This window comes from Lathamus discolor, chromosome 5 (assembly GCF_037157495.1).
Source record: "Lathamus discolor isolate bLatDis1 chromosome 5, bLatDis1.hap1, whole genome shotgun sequence".
In the NCBI taxonomy this organism is placed as follows: domain Eukaryota; kingdom Metazoa; phylum Chordata; class Aves; order Psittaciformes; family Psittacidae; genus Lathamus; species Lathamus discolor.
Genome location: NC_088888.1, coordinates 53,859,457 through 53,884,895, shown reverse-complemented (window position 1 = coordinate 53,884,895; position 25,439 = coordinate 53,859,457). Strand labels below are relative to the sequence as shown.

The 25,439-nt window shown below is 39.1% G+C and overlaps 1 protein-coding gene across 5 annotated transcripts in view; it reads right to left on the bottom strand.

Annotated features, from left to right (window-relative positions):
- PTPRK (protein tyrosine phosphatase receptor type K) overlaps positions 1 to 25,439 on the bottom strand; it is a 403,857-nt gene that overhangs the window by 193,053 nt on the left and 185,365 nt on the right. For all 5 annotated transcript variants that reach the window (XM_065680919.1, XM_065680921.1, XM_065680920.1 and 2 more), the window contains exon 6: positions 11,216 to 11,390. In XM_065680919.1, the coding sequence (XP_065536991.1) occupies positions 11,216 to 11,390 (175 nt within the window). The remainder of the gene's footprint in view (positions 1 to 11,215; positions 11,391 to 25,439) is intronic.

The following is a 25,439-nucleotide window of genomic DNA, read 5'->3' as shown; positions in this document are numbered from 1 at the left end:
ACATTGATCATGGCACGACTTCACCAGCATGATGAGTTTTGTACCATAAACCAGCCAAGACTAAGCGTTTTAATTCAGCTTCATCTGAATGCTGTTATAAAAGTTTAATAAATCAAAATGATCAAAATGCCCCCAGTGGCAGGTTGGGATTCAGTTTCCAATTCAAATTCCCTTTAATATATGGCTTCTCTGACATCCTGCATTTTCTGCCGTCTATGTTGAATTCCAAATGCACTTCTTCTCGTCATTACCATGCATCTACTCATCGGCACACTTTTTAACAACCCTGCACAATACACAGAAACATCAAACCTAGAGAGGTTTTCCTCTCCCCCAAACTGGAAAATGATGGCAGGTAAGGGAACTTTGCACACCCTTACGTAAATATTTTCTTAACCTCCACACTAATGTCAATGGCATTTAAACTGAGACGAACCATCCTGAGCTGCAGTATTCAAATATAGCATTTGATTTAAATAAATGTAGAGACAGACCAGATACTGGAAAGGAAATTATCCAAGTGAAATACAGCACTGATGTGGTGGGGCAGGTTGGGTAAATCTCTTAAATGAGAAAAATCACATCTCTGCAAATGATCTTCAAGTCATTGTACCTGGATAAAATGCACATATAAGAAACAACTAAACCCCCTTATTTCCTCCCTGAAGTGAAATCTGCCAAGAGTTTTTTCTTTGCCTCTTTCTTATCTTTGCACTGCTTCCCATCAAGTCTAAAGTCAAACAGGGATCCCACTATTCAGTTACTACATTTTAATTTCCTAACTGCTATATTTGCTGTTTGGATTCACCTATCTACTTTCCCAATATGGAGCCACATGAGAAAATGAGAGAGGTATACAACACCACCTAAAAGGCAAGCCCATGCTCAGTTATTATTATGCAGTCGGTTATTAATGCCACATCTGTGGTATCACTGGCAACACAATTTTGAACTGGGCTGAATGAAGCTGCATCATATCTTGGCTTTGGCAGAGCAGGTGATACCCAGCTTATGATGCCTGTAAGGGAGCTGATAATACCTGTTTTGCCACAGAGGCAGAAGATCTCAGAGGACCATTACCTAAAGCCAAGACTATGCTGTCTGGCACAGAAATAGCTCCTCTGCAACTGTGAGCAGCCTGGTCAAGTTCATTGCAGGTCACTAATTCCCATTATGGTCTTCCACCGATTTTGACTGACCCTATTTTACTGTCAAATCATGATGAGGTCTCCACAAGACCTGACAAGAACAAGTAGCAGCCCATTGCCGTTCAAGCAGGGGAGGGCCCCTTTCCTACCCTCCTCTGAGCTCCAGGCTCCCAGCCTTTCAGCCAGTTCTGATGAGCTGATTGCAGTTCCCAGTAAGGCAAAGGTGTCCCAGTCAGGCTGAGACGGAGCAGCTCGATGCCCATTTTGTTTTTGAACCAGCTCACAGAAGTGACAGATCCCTAGAGAAAAGAGAAGATGAATAGTGTGAAGCTAGAAGCATGGGAGAGGAGCAAAGCCTCCCTTGCTGCCAACAGCTGCCCCATCATCATCACTTTACCTGAACACTAAACACAGAGATTCCTTAGAGCAGTTAAGAGGACTTCCACAGAGTTTGCTGTCCCGTATGCTCTTCTACAGGTGGGATGAAGCCTTTCAGAAAACACAACAGGAGCTGCTGGCTGCTTGGACTTGCTACCAAAAGTACCACAGAGCACCAGCATCCACCACAGATGTCAGGAAAAAGTATACAGCAGGCAAAGAAAATGGCAAATAGATGATGTACCTGGCACTGAATTAATTAGTTAATTGTGAATCTGTTTTGTTTCCTGCATAGTTACTTTTTAATAGGTTATTTTAAAGCTATGATCCTTGTATAAAGATATTTAGCAGTTATGCAAAACTCTACGGAGGTTATAAATCTATGCTTTCATACAAGAAGGCATCCATTATCCATTCTTACCGGTGAATGATAACAGGATTGAGTTTGGTTAAGAGAGGATCTCATGAGAATAAAGATTAAAAAAAATGCCTTAAACCACCTCAATCAGCTTGCCTGGTCACTTCTTTGATGTAGCCATTAATTTTGTATATCGTTAGTACCTGATAAACTCTTTTGACAGGCTCTGTGGTTTCCTGTGTAGAACAAATAGCATACTTTTGATAAGAAACAAGTTAAGGCGACCAGTATCCTCTCCCTGACTCTGTACTTTGCCCCTCTGTTCTACACTCATACATCTTCTTCCTGAAGGAAAAACTAAGGAGTAACACCAATATCCAAGCTGAGACTGTATTGCCCCCTACTTAACAGACACCTGAACCACAGATTCCACGGAAGCTAAAATCCCATGCCAACACAGGACACCTCTACATCCACTCTTCTCTGATACTCTGCCTCAAATACCAGCTTCTGTTCCCAGCCATAGGCAGGACATGGGGCTACAAGAGTTTGGCTTTTGCTCTAATCCAGATCAACCACTTTAAAGTTCAGGGAATGCAGTAAGAAGGTGCACATCAGCACTGAAAAGGCTAGCTTCTGCTAATATTATTTTAGACTGTATGAAGCAGTACAAAACTCATGTCTTATGAGATAAAAGTAAAATGTGTGCTTTACCTTACATGTTACAGATCTTCCTGAGGAACAAATCACAGAACTACAACAAAACAACAGTTCATGTTAAAAAGACTTCAAGAGGATTATAAAGGAGGTAGAAATGCTCTCCATCCAAACGAAGCCAACACTGCAATGTAAGCAGTCCATCACACCAAACAGGAGACTGATCTGTCAATAATTGGAAGGTTTTACTTTTAGTGAAAACCCCAAACATATACACATGAAAAGACTTCAAAATGAAAGCACATTGCCCTTCCCTTGGAAAAAAAATAAACAATCAAACCGACTGCTTCAAAGCATTGTAGCATTTCATGTTTAACATGTCCATTAAAGATCTGGATGATGGGACAGAGAGGACCTTCAGCAACTTTGCTGATGACATCAAACTGGAAGGAGTGGCTGACAACGCCAGAGTGCATGCTGCCGTCCAGATGGATCTCAGCAGGCTAGACAAATGGACTGACAAGAGCCTCAAAGTTCAGCAAGTGCAAAGTCACAGAATCACAGAATCACAGAATCCCAAGGGTTGGAAGGGACCTAAAAAGATCATCTAGTCCAACCCCCCTGCAAGAGCAGGGTAACCTACAGTACATCACACAGGAACTTGTCCAGGCGGGCCTTGAATATCTCCAGTGTAGGAGACTCCACAACCCCCCTGGGCAACCTGTTCCAGTGCTCTGTCACTCTTACAGTAAAGAAGTTCTTCCTGATGTTAACGTGGAACTTCCTATGCTCCAGTTTACACCCATTGCCCCTTGTCCTATCACTGGATATCACTGAAAAAAGCCTAGCTCCATCATCCTGACACCTACCCTTCACATATTTGTAAACATTGATGAGGTCACCCCTCAGTCTCCTCTTCTCCAAGCTAAAGAGACCCAGCTCCCTCAGCCTCTCCTCATAAGGGAGATGTTCCACTCCCTTAATCATCTTTGTGGCTCTGCGCTGGACTCCTTCAAGCAATTCCCTGTCCTTCTTGAACAGAGGGGCCCAGAACTGGACGCAATATTCCAGATGCGGCCTCACCAAGGCTGAGTAGAGGGGGAGGAGAAAGTCCTGCACCTCTTAGGCTGCCCCAAGTATCAGTATATTTTAGGAGCCACCCAGCTGGAAAGCAGCTACCAGAAAAGGACTTAGGTATCCTAGTAGACACCAAGTTGAACATGAGCCAGCAACATGCCCCTGGGGCAAAAAAAAACCCCAACAAAACAGAATGAAACAAAAAAAAAAACAAAAAACAACCAAAAAAACCAACAAAAAAACCCCCATCCAAACAACCAGCCAAACAAAAACCCCAAAACCAAACCAACCAAACAAAACCCACTAATGGTATTGTGGGCTGCATTAGAGAAAGTATTGCCAGCTGGTTGAGCGAGATGATTCTTCTGCCCAGCACTGCTAGGTCCAGTGCTGAGTTCCTTGGTACAAGAGAGACATGGGCATACTGGACAGGGTCTAATGGAGGGGCATCCAAAGATGAAGAAGGAACTGGAGAATTTCTTCCATGAACAAAGAAAGGTTGAGAGAGCTGGGACTGGTCAGCCTAGGAAAGGCTTACGGGGATCTTAACAGTGTACATAAATACTGGAGGGAGGGTGCAAAGAGGAAGGAGCCAGGCTCTTTTCAGTGGTGCCCACTGGCAGGATTCACAGGCAATGGACAAACCTGAAACTTGGAGGGTCATCTGAACATCAGTACATGGCTATTTGCTATGAGGGTGATTGAGCACTGGCACAGGCTATCTGTGGAGGTTGTGGAATCTCCATGCATGGAGACATTCACAAGCCACCTGGACATAGTCCCAGGCAACCAGCCATAGGTTGTTCTGTTTGAGCAGGAGGGGTTCGACCAGATGACCTCCAGAGGGCCATTCTAATCTCAACCATTCTGTGATCCTGTATCTTCAAATGTAACCCTGGACAGCTACGATTGCTCAATACAGAAAAATGTAATTGAGTCTATTCCAAAAACTGTTACCTCCTGCAAACCTAAGTCACTTGGCTTCTTTTAAAAATTCAGTCAAAACTATTTTCTCCTGCATCTCTAGGAAAAGCAACATTCCTCCACGTTCAAAGGAAAATAAGCAATGCACCTATTAATTACATAATGTTGGCTTAGTTAGCAAAGGAGACAAGCAAAGCTTGTTTGAACAGAAAGAGAGGGAGGAGTTGTCTGAGGAGGAAGCAAGGCTGCTGGTAGATGTATGAAGTGTTCAGGACTCCTATCCAGTTCAATTAACTACTTATGAACATATAGACCCTACTGAGGTGTTTTCCTATATTCTTGTTTCCTTCTTACGTAAACAGATTTTGACTTCAGGGTGACATCTCCTCTTTACCTACTCTAAGAAACAGGATTGAAAATAGGATGATTCCTATGTTAAACCTGCTTAAAGAGAGTAAGATCTTAATGTGGTAGAGAAATTAAAAGCAGAGGATGCTAGCTGGATCCTGGACTCTCTGAAGGATACTTACACCTAAATATACACCAAAATATAACTTAGCGAGGTTTAGAAAAACCTCACAAAATCATGCCATCTTTCCAATTGATGCAAAGTCAGTAAAACATTGTCACTGCTTCTCCTACAGGGATCCAACCATTAGAGAATTAGGCTTCAACTAATGGGAAAATTTCAGACACAGAGTAGTTTTGAAGGTGGGCTGGGTATCCAAAATACTAACAGTATTAATATCTGTACTCCAGGAATGCACCTTATGAACCAAGCATAGCAGCCACACGGGCGTTCTGACTCACAGCTAAAATGTTTGCATACTCCTATAGAAATCTGGCAATAGTCCAAAGTGGCACTTAGCCAAGACAAAGATGTAAAGCACACGGATTTCAAGAATGTGGACTGTGGAATCTCTCTCCCCGGTTTCTCCTCTGCTCTGAAATTCAGAGAATTGAGAGAAACACACAAAGACCCAGCTCAAGACTCTTCAAATATACAATCCAAGGCCCTATTATAGATCACCACTGTTTTATGGAGACTGACTTTCTGAACACATTACAAAGTATTACTAATAACCTGACTTGTCTAGTATTTCTGATGTGGGCGATATGAGCAGAGGTGAAAAAAAGCAAAATCTATCATTCATCAGATAGAGAACTTAGTAAAGGACAAATGTACGGTAATTTTGCAAAATTGGCACCAAAAAAATTAGCTTATTTACAAGTAGGGAGTATATATTCAGACTACCTGATGCGTCTACTTCTATCTGCCACCTATTGCTCTCCTTGGCTTATTTCTAAGTCTGCTATCATACTGAACAAAACAAACCAGGTAGCAAAGTTGAGGACAAGCATCTGGAGCAAGTCCAGAGATTTGATGTTTTTCCCTGGACAAAACAAGTATTTGTGAAATTCGGAAAGTGTATTTCAGTCCACAACTTTCTCAAATCAAACATTTTAGAGTTTTCTTGTAAGAGGAAAAAAGAATGATATTACTACAAGAAGTACTTGCCAGGGGCAAACTCCATCTTCACAGTATTTTGGCATCACCAGAGACCAGATGAATTGCTGTTTTTTCCTATATAAAATCTCTAAAATTATTTCAGACAAGAAATGCAGACATATCAGTGCCAGATTTAATAAGAACTGCTCCTGATGGCAAACAAAATCCAGTAAGGGAAACAAAGAAGAATATGATCAAAACCCCTCCAAAATCCAAACCTAATGACTTCGAGAAGAGACTGGTTGCTACGTCAAAGCAAATTCTAGAAACAAAATAGCCTCTTTCATATTCACAAACTCATATACATAGGTCAGTTTACCAGAACTTGTGCTTTCTGGAATAACAGTCATAAGACAGTAGTGAAAAACATGTGGAGGAAAACTGCCTTTCTGTTCTTTTCTGTTGTCTTGGATTTGCCAGGGTCATGAAGATAGTTCCATATTGGAACTACAAATCAAGGTGTAGGTCTCCCCCAGGTTTGATCCCACCACAGAAGAACTGTCTGGGTTGGATGAAGAAATGTTAAAGGAAAACTACATTCACCTAGTAAAAACATTAAAATAATGTCATACTTTATGACTCAAAATGCAGAAACTTATCAGTAGAATCAGACATATGGCAGAGCTATTTGCAGATTATTAACAAACACTACAATTGATTCATATATTTTGAGGTTTTTTTTCCCCTTAGTTTTCTCTGTCTTTAACACTAACCTACATAACCAACTAATCTACGTAAGACCCACTATGTAACATAGCACACACCACACTTCCTGCTGATTTTGCAGTATTTAATAGCATGTTACTATGTTTTGTTACTCTGCTAACAACATGTAGCTACTTTAATAGAAAACAAACTTGGGAAAGCATGCAAACACTTTACATAAACTATTTTTCTTTATTATACCATTTGACAGAGTGGGTTTCTTTTTGACAGAGCAACGAACTGTTGTTTCACGAAAACAAAAAGACAGACTTAGCACTCACATGGATCTTCCAGGTACACTGCAACCAAAGAAAGTGGCAATTTGATTCCTGCAGGACAACTTGAGTATGAGACATTTCAAAGAGGTATAAACTGAATTTGGATTAATTTAAGAAGTTTTGCTAACAGACCACATAAGAATGCAACTTCAGCTTCACCTTCTCCTCACAGCTACTTTTAACATGCCAGGTCAACCAAGTTGATCACAACTGCTGTGATAAATACTGCCTTGTTTCTCGATGCACAAGATCACTTCTCTGATAAATATCGCCAATTTCAGACAAACCTTCCAGTAGGCTTTTTTAAGAGCTCTGAACAATGACACAGTGCAAGAACTGATTACAGGGTGAAGTCCTTACTGATTGGAGAGCAGTGTTTGGTACTGTAACTTGCAAAATCTATGGAAGTGTACATATCAAGTACACACAAATCAGGGCACAGGTGATTTCTTTGGGCAGTTAATTTCTACAATTCCATGTTAAGTAACAAAAGGAGCAGAAAAGATTTGAGAGCATAATACACTTGTTGTCAAAAGCAATAAAGAAACAAGTAAAAAGAAACTGTCAGTGTCTTCTTGTTCACCCTTACAGATCACAAATACTGTTCATCCCAGCATCTCCCTCAAGCTCCAGAGCAGACAGCTCTGAAGACTTCAAGACATTACCTTCCCAGAAATTGCCAATTTACTGGCCACCAAGGGAAAATATAAATAGAAAATTAAACTGATGGGCCTATTCAGGATAAGTCAACTAACAGTAACGACAGTACCAGGCTTCCTGTAAAAGGAAGGGGAAAGGGAGAGCTCCTTCTACACATATCCAAGAATGACAGTAATGCCATAGAAACCATGTAAAAAAATCAATACAATGAAGCCACTGAACTGGGAGTTGAAGACTAAGCAAAGGTGAGACACTAAATCATTGGCTGAAACTCCTTTTGGTAAAATATCATAACTGAATTACAAATTCTATCCTAGTCTAATTTTTCTTAAAGAAATTAATCAGAGTAACTGAGTTATCCCTTTCAGGGTCTTTAAATGTATACCATCCCTTTGTAATAAACATTTGCAATAATGTTTAGAACTCCACTGATAGTAATTCTTCTGTTAAAGCTCAAAATGAAATAATAGTTTTCATTATACCACCATAAACTTCCATTATCAAGACTACCTTAAGGACTGCCAACTAGAAAAGTGTCAGATGACTTTGCACCCATATTATGCTACCACATGTCTGTACAGATGTAGAATATGTAATGATCTCATCCACGTACCTGAACACCCAAGTTTTGAGTTACAGGGCAACAACTCCTGCTCCTCATCCCTCTCTCTCTAATAACCAGTATTGTCAATAAAGTTTGGCTTCTACAAACTGAAGACCTTATCATTACTCAAAATGATCTGGAAGCAATACTAAAGCCATGACAAAGTAAATTGTGTTTCATCGTTTTTTTCCCCCTCCTCTGCCTGTGAGAACACACAGATCAATACTCTTCAGCATGAGAATTCTGCTGAGAAATTTTCATTTGTTACAAACAGCAACAAAAGGGCCCCAAGCATGCCCTGTCACTTTCAGTTTAGAAGGAAATGCACTAATAAACTCATCCCCCAGGGTCCTCTTTGACAATGGGCAATACTATGCCAGCTCTTATTAAAGGCAATTCGTATCAGTGGCCCAAAAATTTCCTTTAAAATTATCATCTTTTGTATCCATGTAGCAGGATGTCAGCTTTAAAGTGCCACTGAGATATAGGACCTGTCATTATGGTTAATTTTCAGCACAGTTTTAACACCAGGGTAGCTGATCCCTAAGGGTATGGGTATGCTTTTTTGGCTAACAAGATTTATTTAGTGATAATCCAGACAAACAAGAAAATATATTACTATATACTGCTTTTCAAATATAACAGCAAGCAATAAATCCTGCTATAAAAACATAAATCTTTAATCTTTACCATAAAGTCTAATAGATGAATATTATTTTAGAAGATTAATTTTTCTTTAATTTAGCATTTTAAAAGATTTTATATATATATTATATATATATACACACATATATATGTAATATATATATATAAGAAGGAAGGGAAGGGGGAAGGGAAAGGGGAAGGGAAGGGGGAAGGGAAGGGGAAAGGGAAGGGGAAAGGGAAGGGGAAAGGGAAGGGGAAAGGGAAGGGGAAAGGGAAAGGGGAAAGGGAAGGGGAAAGGGAAGGGGAAAGGGAAGGGGAAAGGGAAGGGGAAAGGGAAGGGGAAAGGGAAAGGGAAAGGGAAAGGGAAAGGGAAAGGGAAAGGGAAAGGGAAAGGGAAAGGGAAAGGGAAAGGGAAAGGGAAGGGGAAAGGGAAGGGGAAAGGGAAGGGGAAAGGGAAGGGGAAAGGGAAGGGGAAAGGGAAGGGGAAAGGGAAGGGGAAAGGGAAGGGGAAAGGGAAGGGGAAAGGGAAGGGGAAAGGGAAGGGGAAAGGGAAGGGGAAAGGGAAGGGGAAAGGGAAGGGGAAAGGGAAGGGGAAAGGGAAGGGGCTTCCAATCCTAAAAGCACATAAAAAGCAAAATTAACCTTAAAATATGAAACCTATATAGCTCATATATATATATCTATAGATCAACTTTATGTTTCAAGCCATAAAGATGGTATTCTCTATCAAATGGCCTAAGCTTCACAGCAGGACAATATGCTGCATTTAAAAAGAGAGAACTATGAAGTTTGATATTGTTATCTCTTTTTTTTTTTTCTTTTTCAGAGAAACAGTGTTTTAAACACCACTTTATTGCTCTATTATACTAGGAAAAAATTCGAAAACTTCATTTATTGGATAAATACATGAATTTTCCCTGCTTTTCTAACAATAGTCTGCTTTCATGCAATAACAGAACTAATTTCATTTGTTAGGATAAAGACTATCTTGTACTGTGCTAGACAAAAGGTACATCTAACAAAATAAAAGAAGAAGCTGTTAACATTGTCTAAACCCTCATACAGTCAGCAAATCCCATTTTTATTGATTTTATATAGAAGGAATAAAATCTAGTTGACCTCAATCAACTTGTCTCTCAGGGAAAAGACCTCTGCCAGCAAATGCCAGATACCAAATGCCTTAGAGCATTTCCTATGTTACTTTAATTTCTACAAGCGGACACTTGTTTTCCCTGTCCCAGATCCAGACGCAGTTGCTGACTCCAGATGCTGCAGCTGATTCCAGATGCCAGCTGACCAAACAGCCCATTGCTGGACCAACGAGTCAAGTGAGAGCCCATTCTACACCTTAATTCTTTGTCTTCCTTGGCCAAAACATCCTCCACACTGGGCACAGCAGCACCACAGACAGATTTTGTACACTTTTCTTTTTTTCCCCAGCTAAAATAACATAAAGCCTCATGACAAGTAAGAGCAAAATGGGCAGTTTTGCTGGTGACAGTTAGGCAAGGAGAGGCTTAATAACTTATTCCAGGCCAAACACAGCAAGTGACTTTTGGAAGTGAAAACTGAACTCTGATACTCAACCATATCCTTTGCCAGTCAAGATTACATGCTTCCAGAACACAAAATGCATAAATAAAATAAATCACCAACCCATCATTACAATGCACAAGCTATGGCTGCATCATGAAGCAGGCTTCCGAATGAATACAGAAAAAAAAAAAACAACCCAGTATTTCAAGTGTAAAAGGCATGTTTCTCTTATTCTTCTTTCTACTTCAGAGGTTAGAAATCATCACAGAACATCTCTATAATGCTCAGTCCTTGGGAAGGTAAAAGTTTACAACTATTTTTATATATGTCTCCCAGGTAACAGAACAATGTATTATTTGCTGTACTACCAGTCTGCTCAAGTGACAGATTTTAAAAGGGAATGTTAACTAAGTACAGTGGAATCTCTCTTACCTGTAGAAGTACTTATGAAAAGCAGTTTTCACCTTAAATTCAATAAATAGCATCCACAGAAAAGCATACTGGCATGTTACATTTGCATTGCATGATCAGGGTTTTTACACACATGCATTTTACGGAAAGCAATTGTAAGAAGTTTTGCAAACCAGTCTTTCGTTTCACAATAATTTCAGAAGCTTCACAACGGTATCTTTGTACGATCATTTCAGATCAAGGCATCTGTAGGCTACATAAATGTTCTTAATAGTGATATTAAGAACATTTAACTGGATAAAAAGAAAGCAATAAAAACTTTACCTCGAACAATAAGCTGAGCAAAATTTGACACTCCAGAACCTCTCTCTGACTGAGTTACACAGCGATATAAATCCTGGTCGGTTTTTGTCACCTCTTGCAACTTAAAGGTAGCAGCAAATCTTCTGTGATTGATATTTTTAGTTTGAGCAACTGGAATGTCTTCTCCATTTCTTCTCTGAAAATAAGAGTAACCAAAGTAGAGTTTATCTCGCAAGAATTAAAAGACATTTATCATGATCATCATACAAAGAATTCACTGAAAAAATTAACAAACAACAATGCATTTATCCCATGCTGCATTTCCATGGTAGAATAGCTCAGTGTTGAGGTCCCATCAAGAAACAGGCAGTACTCAAAAGCATATCAGAATCACATTTCAGAATCAAATTTGAAGGTGAAAAGCACCATCAAGCTTTCACTCTTCCACAAAACATGACTATGACGTACTCAAGTGCCACTGTTTCATAGCTGAAACCTTCCTAGGAGAGCCCAGCAGTAGCCATTGTACTCCTAAGAAAATTCATTCAACTTCAAATAAGATTATAACAGATATAACGTATATTGTAAGAAATACTTAAGCCTGGCATTGAGGGATTTCACAGGTTTTCAACAGCTCTTTATCAGCAACCAGCCAATATTTTCTTTATAATGCTACCTTTTATCTGTCCAAATTCAATACCTTCTAAATTTGTACCTTTGTTATACACCAAGCACCACCTATCTACCTACAACTAGTGGAAATAGAAAGGGGAGGGAAGGAAGATTCTAAAAGAGTAGTAATATATATCTCATGTAAAGAAAGCAGCTTAAAGAGTTCTGAAAATATCACAGCTACCACAAATCACTGAAAATATTAATCTGCCTAGAGCTCTGGATGCAGGGTGAGAGGTCAGTAAGGCAGAAACAGTTTGAGCTTCTTTCTGACCTTATTACCATTCACATTAAATGATCAGTTTTGATTTTAATTGAAAACCAGACCCTCCATCAAAAGTTAGCATTAAGAAAAAAATAAAAGTAAATCCAGAAGCATGCACCAAGTTAACAAATGATTTTACTGTTCTCTCCCACGGATCAACCACATGTTATTCCCTGACCAGAATACAGCTTCTGAGCTTTGCTCAGTCACCAGAAAGAGATCATAATTTCCTTCTAACTGCATTGCCTGCTCTGCTTGATACGTAGCCAAATGTGACCTCCAAGGACATTTTTAGCTCCAATCAACCCCTGGAATGAGAAACTTCATTGAGGTATTAAACTCTGAGCTTTCTGTTTAATACAACAAGTGCTACTGCTGAGCCACAGAATTTAATAACCTGAAAGCCTGTGGCAAAATACATAGGGGAGAAAAAGGAGATGACTTAATGCTGCACGTGTATATTAGCTGGCCTGCTGTCACAGGCAGGAGTACTTCATAATACTCAAACACTTCATTTTACATCTGCCCTTTGTGATCTTAGTATGAGTTAGTCACTCTCTAAACAGTTTTGCAGTAGATTAGCTAGGGGTTCAGCACTACTTCAAACTCACTGAAACAAGTATTCATTTTAATAGTAAAAAAGTTTAAACAGATGAATTTCAGATTCTATTGTCTTTTCTTGCAGAAGTCAAAGCACCCACCCATGCATCACTGCAAGCCTTGGGAGAAAAAGTTCATTTATAAGAATATGCCAGATTTCAGTCATTAGTATCCCACTACAAAAAAGACACCATCACCTTTACCAACAGCAAGTTGTGAGTGTATGACTTCCTCCTTTCACGAAGACTCCATCCAGTTTTTTCTTCCATAGCCACCCTTTTTGCCATTACACCAGAAACAGCAGGAAGCCATTACCCAAGGGTAAGCTTAGCCTGTAGGGCTCTATTGGTGAGATGCAAAGAATGAAAATGGATCTCCAAAAGAAGATGGTGTATGAGATCCTTCCATAAGTTACTTTCACTGCTTCTCCCTCAGTCACCATTCTGTAACCACAGAAGCTGGAAACTATCTGACAGGGTGTTCACAGGGCAAAAGCGGTGGAAGTTGGGCACTTGGAAACCTGGGTCCACCGTAGCACAGCCAAGTCGTCCTATGACAGACACCGGCTCTCTACATAGCTCTATGAATATCTGCCTCCTACCTGGAATTAAGGAAGTTTGCTGATGCCTGCAAAGACTCCTACAAATGAGAGCCCTTACTGAACTTCAGGGATCAATGAAATTATTAAAATACCACACAAATGAGGTGTGATGTTAAAGGCTTTATTTCAGTGCTGCTTAACCTGCAGCAGCAAAATTATTTTGGGGGCAATGCACCTCTCCGTCCTGTTAACTGGCAGCTTCTCATAGGAAAAGCTAAACCTGAAAGCAGGATTTAAAAGCTACTTTCCCCCTTCCCTCCCAGTTTTGACCAAAGGCTTGAACTCTCTGGAATGGTAACAATATAAAACTTGGATCTAGTGCCTTGAACTAAGCAAAATAAATAAACTAAGCAAAATAAATAAACCTTATGGTACTTCCTTCCTCTTGTCCATGCCCTCCCACAGCGTGTGCTCTCATGTGCGCCTCAACAAGCCAGCAACTGGGTGTCAAGCTCCCCCACTAAACACAAACTTGACATATAATTGTTAAAATTACCAAGCAGCATACAATAAGCAGAAAGCATATTTGTAAAAATGATATGACAGCAGACTTGATAACTAACTCATGTAATGCAGTCATTCTTGACCATCTCTGTGAAGAAAAACAAATATTAGAGAGTTTTCTGAAATGAAAGACTGCCTTCACTAAGTTGTGTTTTAAATTTCAATGCCAAGCGCTTACTCTGCAGCAGAGAATCACATCCAAGCTTGCTGTGCAAAATAATTTACCCTCCAAAGCTCAGAACTTGCTTACTTAATCTCATCTGCACTCTTCATGTTGAGAAACAAAGTGAATTGGGCTCCTACTTAAAATGAAATATTAATGCACTTTCAGAGCACTTGATCAAAATGAAATTTAACAAGCTTTACAGTTCTACTCCAACAACAAAACCTAGGATTTTCTTTTCTATTTACATCAGTAATTTCCTAATGCTTTATCTTACAAGGCTTAAAGTAGTTGCTCAAATTTCTCTGCATTAGGGTTTGTTTCTTGGACGCCAAATGCACAATTACATTTTCAAAGTCTATCTTCATGTACAGCTTATCAATTAAAATTTTTTTTTTGCACTAAAATGATGAAAACTTAAAACAGAAGAGACTTCTCACTTTAAAATTAATGTTGAAGAAAATAACTTGCATTCATTTCAGTTCATATTCCTTACACTGGTAACCCATTAGCCAGTCAGAGTGCAGATGCACTGCCACGATCTCTTAATTAAATTCTTCTTTTTAATGTCAGGGCATTACCACTGATTTTAAAGGAGAGGGAAGAAAGGCAGCAGTGCTCTTTGCTTATTAGAGGTTTCTGGTACCTACTATTTCAATTTATGTCCTGCTCACACTGAACAGAGCTTCGAAATGCTGCTCAATTAAGTTTTAAAAATTCAATTTAAAATTAATGTGGAGTTATACTAATAGGTAATGGCTGTACCCTGTGTGATCCTTGGTTCCTCCAGTCCCTTGCTGTCTGATTTGATAACCCTGAATTGCTCATTTAGGAGAGGTCACCACCAGGCAATTCTCCTTTTGTGGAAATAACTCTGGGCTTCACAAAGAATTACTCTCCATAAACACTTCATTAAAAGAAATATAAGCATGTGGAAAAACCTCTTTAATTCTGGCATTTCAGGCATTTAAAATTATGACCTTAAATGAATCTCTATGACTTCAAGGTTATTTTTAATTTGATAGGAACATGATTTTTCTTTTCTTCCATGCAGTGAAATGAGATCATCTATATTTTAAACAAAGTCAACAGTAAAGTCTATGCCACTTAAAAAACAATCACAGGCAAATTAACCATTAGCCTTAAATTTCTCTCTTCTGTCTCAGGAAAGAAGTCAAGCATTTCATAAACATGAAATGAAATTTTAATGGATTTTCCAGGACTTGAATGGAACCAGCAGCATCTAAAGCCACATGTCTTATTGGTAAGATTTAGTTGTATTTCTAATTTCATAATATAAATTTAAAATTTATCTGCATTTCTCTCTCAATTCTTCAGGTTGAAAAGTGGTGGGTCTTGCTGTTTTAACAGAAGTAAGATACCATACCTTTCTGTGGTGATGTTCCCCCTAAATTTTCTGAACTCTTTTTCATACTAGTGATTTTTACCAGCCTGGACAGCTCAACCTTGCACATCCTCATCCCTTTCTTAGTGTAAACACCTTAAAATAAGTCTTCCCCAGTGCCAATAATTACAGTCAACTCTGGTTGCCTTCTCAGGGTCTCAGCTAGATGCCAGGATGCCTCCAGAGACAAGAAGATGTCAACACTTCGGCTGCAGTGACACACGTTACTTAGGCAGCAGTGCCCATTTCAGCTGTCTCCCACAGTCTTCCCTCCTCGCCTTCACTCCAGCGCTCAGGCAGAAAACTGACCCGGAATAAAAAAATACCTGCCTGAAAAACATATTCCCTCCCCATCTATTATCATCTGCAAATAGGTTAGTTTGTGATCAGATTCACTGCACTGCCACAGAGAGTGGAGAGGGCAGGATCCATGTTGAGAGCAGGGCAAAAGCTGAAAGTCTGTCTAAGCAACTTGATCCCTCAAGGTGCAATCAAAACTTCGTTGGACAGCAGAAGGGCTGGAAGGATGCCCCCAGCAGCCCACAGAATTACGCCTCTCCTGCCCCAGAGGAAAAGGGAATTTGTAAATAACATGCTCCAAAACATCCCTGGATTTACTCATTGTTTTAAGGGAGAAATGTCATTTTTTGCAAGAGGGAAGAGGGTTGAATGTGGACAGTCCGAATGCCAGCAAAAATGCATGATTATCTGCCAAAAGAGGTTTTTTTAAAAATAAAACTATGTGAGGGGCATAAACAACACAAATAATGATACTTTTAAAATCTTACATGTAGCTGTCTCACACTTTTCAGCACACACAATGTATGCTTTTACAGCACTTAAGACATTGTTTGCAAATGGAGAAAAATCTATATTTTATAAAAAAATATTTGTTATTTTTATTTTATTCTGTCACACAAATGTATCTATAAATCTTGGGGCTTTAATTAAACATACCAAAACCATGATAAAGCCCCGCATCTATTTATCATAAGAAATTATAAAATTTTATTTTTTTCCCCACCTACAAAAAAGCAAAAGACTGAACAAGTGGGATTATTTTCTCCAGTCAATCTTATTTACAAATGGTTTAAGCCTAAGGAATAATTTTTTTTCAAGCAGAACATGAATTGTAACTATAGCTTAAATAATACATCTAGAGGGACTTTTCTTCTTAGTACACAAAAAAGGTGAAACAGCAATTTCTTCTGTTTGATCAATTTCTTAAGAGAAAGCATGCAGTTGGAGTTTAAGGGTTTTTTTGGTAGGAAATTAATATAGCTTTCTTTAACTTGCTGGTCTCCCTACATGCACAGCTGACCAGACTAAGACTCCACTTTCCAATGAAACACACATTCATTTATTAGCAAGGCACACAACACAGATTTTCCCACACAAACATATACTAAAGATCTTGAATAAATGTGACAAGCCAAATTTTATCCTGCATTGCACTGCAATACAGAAAAATCCATGATTACTTTAAATGTCCTGGGTACATGCACTGCTGTTACTCAAACTTGTCCACTTTGAAGCAGCTCAATTTCCCTCGCCCTGCACTGAACCTCCTACTGAAGAAAACAAGGTTGCTCATGAAATAATGTAATTGAGAGCCATCTGGCCCTTCATAGGTGGCATTCCTAATTTATTTTACTATAATAGAATCTACTGGAGGCAAAATAGCAAAAGTCATGCTACAGTGATCCTCACCATTCCACTATGCAAACAAAAACGACACTTGCTTTTTCTGGATATTTTAAAGCCTTTTATTTTGAACCTAATCTAACATATGCCACAAAAAATCTCTATTAAAAAATTATAATAATAAAGAAGTTTTTCAGAAAGCTATAGTTCTTGAATGCAGTGTTGTTGATCTAAAAAAGAAACCAACCAAACAAAAAAACCCAACCAAAACAAAAAAAACCCCAAACATGATTCATAGAATTTCGGACACAGCTATTAAAGTTCTATTCCACCTTAAGCAGTGTATGCTGAACTACAATATTCATGCTGCAGCTCAAAACCAAAAAGATGACAACAATGAAGGAAAAAAGTTGTAAAAAAACCCCACTACTGAAGACTAACACTACATGAGACAGTTCCTCAAACAATTCGTAGCAGATGATTTCACCCTTTTCTGAAAGCAGCCAAGTATACCAGCCACTTGTATTCTGTAATTCATTAAGTCCTGCAGCTATTTGAGGAAATCAGGCCTGTGGTACCAACAACCCATCACACCTTTGCCAAGAAGACACCTTGAATGCAGGTGTTAACAGACAACTTTCACAGAACTCAGTGGTCAAGGAATTTATACCACCACATGTTTTTATAATCACCTTTATTTCAGGTGTCTTGTTTACATGTGTTTAAGCCACTGGCTGGCTGAGGAAATATTACCAGGACTACATAGAGTGTAGTCCAACACAGCTGGTCTACCTGTAAGCTACAAAACAGCAGCCTGATAAGGTAGTGCCCAGTATTAGAAACAGTGAGTTCCTCCTGTCACCACCACAAGCACAGGCAGCGGTGCCAGCACAGCACCCAGCACCAGGTGCTCCAGACACCATGGGAGCAGCAGTGCCCTGAGGGAAGACCCACAAGGATGACAACCCCAAAAGCTGCTGTGTAAACTAAATGACAGGTAGCAACACAGGCTGGAGGACTTAGTTAACTGGGGCAGAATTAAATTAAAACCAGGAGGATTACAGTATTTCATGTTGCTGAAACCTAAGATGACCGGTCGTCTAGGGAGAACTGCCATATTTATCCAAGAAGCTGATAAACTGAGGAGGCAGAGAGAGTTCATTCAGGGTTAAATAACATAGATAGTACCAAAGGTGAATACAGAGTGAAAAAAACAGAAGGGAAAAAACATCTTTGTGAAACAAACAAGAAGAAGAAACTCAAATATGAAGTTATGACAACTGTATTTTTCATTGTGGAATAATATTTATAACCATGTCAAAGTCAGCAGTGGGTGATACAGAATAAACTACAAGTCAAGTTATTTATAAGGAGTTTGATATATCACTTTGAGGCAGCTTTTCATGAATGTTAAAAAAAAAAAAAAAATGTTTGGAAAACCAGAACGTCTATTACAGAACATAAATATGATAAGGTGCAAATACAGGTAAACCAGATAAGTCGTAGCAAAAGAGGAGTCCTGTCCTCTATGCTTCCCCACTTTCTTCCTCACTTTGAAAAAAACATCTTTTCTATAAGTAAAAAAAACCAAAAAAACCCAATGATGAGACAAATGAGGGCAGTGACATTTCTGCGCAAGCCTCAAGTGCAACAGAAAAAGAACTTACATGCTGCTTAGCTATTGTCAGTAATCAAGCTAAAGGTAGGATGATGTAGACTTGATCAGCATTTTATCAGCTGAGGAAAAAGGTTTGGTATGAACAGCCCAATTAGCTATATTTATTTTGGGCAGATGATGCTGATAACCAACAAGTCTGCCATCTGCCCCTCGGAAGGCACCTCAGAGGTTCACACACCACTCCTGCAATCTGGGGATAACAGCAAAACCAAGTCCTCTCTACTCCTGCTGCCTCCACAGAACATCATAGCTTTGACTCTTCCTTAGGACAAACAGACCTGACTGACTTATTTCAGTTCAACACCAAGAAGCACCAAACTTCAAAGCTGGCTAAAAACAAAAAAGGGACCAAAAATCCCCATCACAGTTCTACAGCTGAAACTCCATGGGTGCTAATAAGGCACCTTCTCTGAAATTTCTCTAGGCCCCACAAAAGAAAAAGCAAAATAACTAAACTCTAACATTCATGGTGTACTCAGCTTCCTTTAATTTTCAGGGGCCATAAAACTCGTGTGAATGAACAAAAAACATTCTTCACTGTAATGAAAGTGGGAAATAGGCAGGTGCACTGTAACAGCAAGTGTTTTATCATTAAACTAAAGAAATGTTATCTTAACAGTTAATAGGCTGTATCAACATGCAATGGGATCTCAAAAGGCAAAGTTACATTAGAAAACGATGAAAACTTCAAATTAGAAAAAAACCTTGCAAACTGAGTAAAACAAAGTTAAATTAAACGTGATTCCTATTATACATTTTCTTCTGAGACCATGAGCAAGCCTCCCAACACTTCACTGCAGCAAAATGGTTTAGGCCAAAGGCCCACAGCCCATACTTAAACCCTCCTGCTGAATACTGACCCATGCCTTCACCTTCTGGGTATAGTGGGAAGAAAGGAATCATATGGCACAACTTCTTTCCTCTAAGGGGAAATAGTGTCCTTCCAAAAAGCAAGCCAAACCAGTTGATGTGTCCCTCAACCCACTGCCACAGGCACATATTCTCCTATAGACTCTCCAGTCTAAATTCCTGAAATACATTGGTTCTGCAAAATGACCTGGCCAAATTCATCATCATAGGACACCATCTGCATGTGCCAGTCCAAAGACTTGTTAAAGAGCACACATACACAGCATCTAGCAAGAAAAAAATGAATGCTAAATATCAAATCACGTTCTGGGGCAACCAGCACCAAACCCAAGATGCTGGTAAATAGGACATGAAAGGTTATGGCAGTTCCCCCAACAAAGTATGCAGGACACAGCCAGTTGTTTGAGCCCGAAGAAACAACCGCGCAGATGCTTGTTCATCATCTGGTAACAGTTGGTACCGCTGGGAGGTCAGCCCAGGTTTTTACAGCAATTTGCATTTTATTTTCCATAATGCTGTTTAATTTCACTTTTTCAATTATTACTCTCAGGCAATTGCTTTAATCGTCTGTTATTCCACAAGGAAAGACATTTTCCTCTGGCGGAGAGACGGGCTGCATCAGACCGCATTAGCGCTGACGAGCCTCTCCACGGGCGAGAGCAGGGCAGCCTTGCCAGGCTTGGCAGCCCAAGTGGAGCGGCCGTTAGCCAGCACCCACAGCTACTGCTGACAGATTGGCCCACTCACCACCACTGTGATGGCAATCTGCACAGGATTACCGGGCGCATATTAAACTTTTAAATGCATGTGGTACCCCTTTGAATTTCAGATTCGCCAAAGCAAATGGTACCGCTGCAAAACCATGGCAAAACACATCCAACTGCAAAGCCAGAACAAGCCGCTTTTCCTAATCCAATGCTATGTTAATGCAAAGCTCAGCAATGATGGATGGACTCATTAGTGCCGCAGTTATCGCCATCTGAACCAGGTGCCAAGACATATGGTTTAACAGATGTTCCAGCAAAAAGCTCTGTTCGCCGCGCTGTGCAAGTGTCCAGTTAAACCGGACATCGATAAGACACTGAAAATCGCATTGGGCTTCTGGGAGCCACAATTGTTCCCAGCTCAGGAAGCTGTTAAACACAGCCTGATTATGCACAAAACCCTATTGCTCTGATATCCCAATTAGATTCACAGAACAAATGCTAGACAATATGTACACTGCTTTCTGGAGTCTTTGTGTACCCTAAAGTTATTATATTCAATCAATCCTATTTCTCCACTGTTATAGTAAGAAACAAAGCTTAAAACTGTGGAAGCTTTTTGCACACAGATATTTCAAAATCAAGGGGGGAAACAGACCCTCCTACAGCCCACTCCTGCATTTTCATGCTTAGCATGCCCTGCACATGCTATTCTTTCAAATATTTAATACTAAACATATCCATCCCGAGCAGAGGATTAACGTGCAGAACTTGTTTGCCAGGTTATTTATTGACGTAGCTCCATCGGAATGAATGGCGTTTCACAGGGGAGAAAACAAACAAACAAACCAACACAGAATAAAAAGGGGGTCCTAGTTATATTAATTCAGCAAATCAATGTGCACAATGCAGCAAGATGCACCAAATGTTAATAAACAAAAGAACATTTATTCTTTAAGTGTCTTTTCAAGGAAAGAAAATTCATAGACTTTAATAAAAAGGCCAGCAGATGTGGGCAACTGCTGATGAGTTATGATGTCTATACATGTTATATTCAATCTTTTAAGATTAAATACACACTTATGTTTACCTCTGACAGAAAACAATTTTTCAGCAAGAACTTCTGCTAATTCCTGATGCTCTTAAGAGAGCATACCAAAACATGACTGGTGAAAAAAGGCTAGGTTACCACCTACGTTTTGGGGACTCCAACCATACAATCCAACTGCTTCCGTGTGTAGTGGCAGAAAACTGCAGCTGTTGGTGTGTGACACATTACAATGGAAATTTTAAGAGGAAGTGAAAAATATGGTGAAAAAGTCCTCGACACCATTACATTCAGAAGCGGATGGCAGGGAAAAAAATAATACACACCAAGAACAAATGTCTTTCAGAAACAACATCAATGCTGACTTTAAACCAAAACTAAGGACTTTGAAATTTTTACAGAATTTGCTAATACTTGCAGGTCATAAGGAGAATCCTTCAGCTCACAATTGTAAGAGATTCAATATTAGATTAGAATGAAAAGGCGAGCAACAACAACAAAAAAATAATTCAAGTGCTGCTTCTCCTGCTCCCACACCTACTATTAACATTGTCACAAAAGGTGTGTTTCAGATCATCTTGTTCAACCAGTTAAATCTCCTTATCTGTGCAAATATTTGCTTCATATTAATGCAGCTGCAACTTTTAAAGACTTCTGTTATCTTTACTGCTTATCTTTCAGTGCCAGAGCTCTGACTGTCCCAGACCTTGGTCCAGCGGGGTTGCAAAATGCAGGGGTGGGAGGGAAGGAGTATGAAATAAGACAAGAGACCAGATGCAATCTAAAAACAAACAGGAGCAGAATCTGCAGGCACGAAAGTCAGGAGAAGTTCAACCCAATGTTAATTCCAATTTGTCTGAAAGGTTCACAGGCATACATTCATAGAAAATGGAGTTGATGAGAATACTGTCAGTGCAGTAGTAAACAGACAGCAAACAGAGTGTTGAAATACTGTGCCTATTTATACAAATTTTTATTTTCAGACAGACCAAGGTATGTGCATTTATATAGATGTATTAAGAAAGAGATAAGCATGGAAATAAGCATGCACATAGATCATTTTTTATATGATCAGGGCTTTTTCCCAGTAACTAAAAAAAAAAAAAAAAAAAAACCAAACCCCAAAATAATTAAAGCTTATGTTTGACATTATAATGAGACAGACTACCAAGATCAACTTTTGCTTCAGCACAGGCTGTTATCATTTTTCCCTCTTCCCTGTTTCTAACCAAACATCCACATCTTTTTCCAACTGCTAGCACTATTTATACAGCTAATTCAGACACGAATCAAGATAAAAAAACCCAACAAAAATCAACAAATCAAAATACAACCAAACAATCCTCCCCACCCCAACAAAAATCCAATTTGGGCTGAAATCTTTCAGTCAGATCACTCTCCTAAACTGACTTACTGGCAAGCTGCAAAAGCTCCAGCATCAGTGCAGAGAACCTGGCTGAAGCAGCTGCGGGACTGCATGACTGAACACAGGACAGGGTTGCTGCTATATTTTTTTCCTTCTACTGCTGCTGAATTCACTTAGCCCTTCCCTGAAACAAAGGGCTCGAGAGCCAGAGAGCACTGGTAGAGTCTGTGATGAAATCTGTGCCTGCATATCTCTATTACTTCAATGTAAGAAATTATTATTTCAGATACAAAAAGCTCTAGTGTCCCAGACTGCAGCTCGGATCTTTACTTATCAAAGAAAGTGTTTTAATAGCAAATTGTTCGCCGTTTTTTCTTTTTATCTTTTTTTTTTTTTCTCCAAAGAAATATATTTTCTCTTTCAATAAGGACATAACCAAAAGCCATTTTCTCTAACACAGTCTACTTAGAAAACATAATCTTCCCCAACCCACCCCTTCATTTTTCATTTTTTGCACTTTTTTCTTCTTTTTTTTTTTCTTATTTTATTTTCCAGTGGCTTTTTATGTTATGAGAAAAATACATTCCTGGAATGTTTCAAGCTCAGAGCTCTCAAAAACAATTACTTAGGCATTTGATTTGATCTGCCAGTTCTTCTGTCCTGGGTATTCGGGCTTTATGAGTCTCTGGTTCGGTCAAAGGTTAAAGCGAACCTTTCCCAAGTCACGCTCCTGAGTCTCACGAGGCCCATACATATCCACCCCTGGTTTTAAGGAAAAGGAGTAAATTCACTATTACCTGTATACAACAGCAGTAACTTGCTGTGTTATCTAAGGAAGAGAATTCAGAGAGGGAAGATTGCCAATTCACCCTTATGTTGGGCAAATAGAATGGAGTGCAATAAGGAGATGGGAAGAAAAAAAAAAAAAAAGGCTCATCTTTAAATTGGTGACAATTTGGCACCGTTTAAGGGAAAACAAAAAGAAGAACAGAAGTTCAAGTACATACTTTTATTAGCAAGACAATAAGCACAAGCAAGAGCTATGATTTCAAAGGTACCATACCATGTGCACCAAGAAATCAACCACATCTGTGATACACACACAAAAAAACCCCAACAAAACACCTATGAAGTATAGGGGGGGAACAAAACATATGTTTTCTGAGTTGTTCTGGCTGCTAACTGGGCTTCTCAGGGGAGTGAAAGTTAGAGTTATCTGCCAGAGTTATCTGACTCTGAGGAGTGAGCAATAGCGAAGATTTCCAACTGACTGTCTCCACTGAGCCTTTCCGACCCATGGTCAACTGATGGTGGTGCTTCACAAGTTTGCTTGGTATGCTCCTATTGCTATTGTCCTACCTTTGATATAGTAAAACCCAGTTCAGCTTCATTTTGTGTTCATTTTGCACTCTGTTTGGCAAGTCTCTGAAATCAAGCTCCTCTTCCTCAGTGAATGCATTATATGGATTTATATTATATTTTAACAAGTTACTACTCAAAGATGTGGAGTACAAAATCATTCCTACTGCTATGATACCTTTTCACTAAATACAATGCAGATACTGCTAGATTTATGTTCCTTTTTTTTAATATTGCAGTGTATTTGTCCAGTAATAGACGACACTGCATATTGGATTCTTCTAATCTCGTTCTATGAAAAAGATCTCTTCAGAATGTTGTTTCTCACATGCCTATATGCAACTGTTACTCAAGGTTTGTGAGCTCCACTCTCTATTAAAAGTAAAAATCAAACAGATTGAAGTAACTGATTGTAATTCATTTCAAAGTACAATGCCTCCCCAAAAAAGTATGTATTTTACAGTCCTGAAAATACACAAATATACACATCTTTAAAAAAGAAATCTTGAAGGGCATATTTAGAAATCATTTGAAAGGAGTGTTGGTGCATAAGGTTTATACATAAAACTAAAGCATACGCATAATGGTACACATACAACTAAAGTGAGTTTTTAATTTTTTTTTAAGTGGCAAAATTTGATTTTTTAAGGAGTAACTGCGAAACTTTGCTATTCTTCTACATAACTGATGAGCTGCTTAACTGTAAGCAACCCCACTCTCGCACAAAGGAAAGTAGCTTGTTGGGGAGGTGGTGGTGGTTTCTTCTTTAATTTTCAGTGAGAACGGCCATTTTCTGGTTTTAGCCATCTCCTACCATATATACATACTACTCACAACTACACACAGATAAAAGTTTAAGTCTCTCCTATTATGGAGACAAAAGACATGCAACTGTCCTTTCATATTGGGCCATTAAATATGCTGCTGAGTAGAACTGATACGCACATAGAAGTACAAGCCACATCACTCCAGCCACCTGCTTGGACAAAGAATTAGTTGCAATTTATATGACAAAATAATCCTCAAATTTATGACAGCTGTGTTACATCTGCGTTTTACTAGATTCCAAATGCCAATTATCTATATTTAATGATAATAAATTTTGATACAGAGAAGATAATTTCCAAGGAGAGAAGGCCCTCAATGCCTTAAACACCAACCCCTCCCCCACCTTACACACCACTTGTTCGAATTTTCAATCCAAGCTTTTTAACATTATTAAATTGATCACGAGTTTCTCCATTTAACAGAGATAAATTTTAATTTAAACTACTTTACATGCAGAAGAAAAAAAGGCTTAGAAATTTAAATATTTCACCTCCAGAAAACAGCTTGTCCTCAGACTAAATAGGCTTGCATGAGTTAG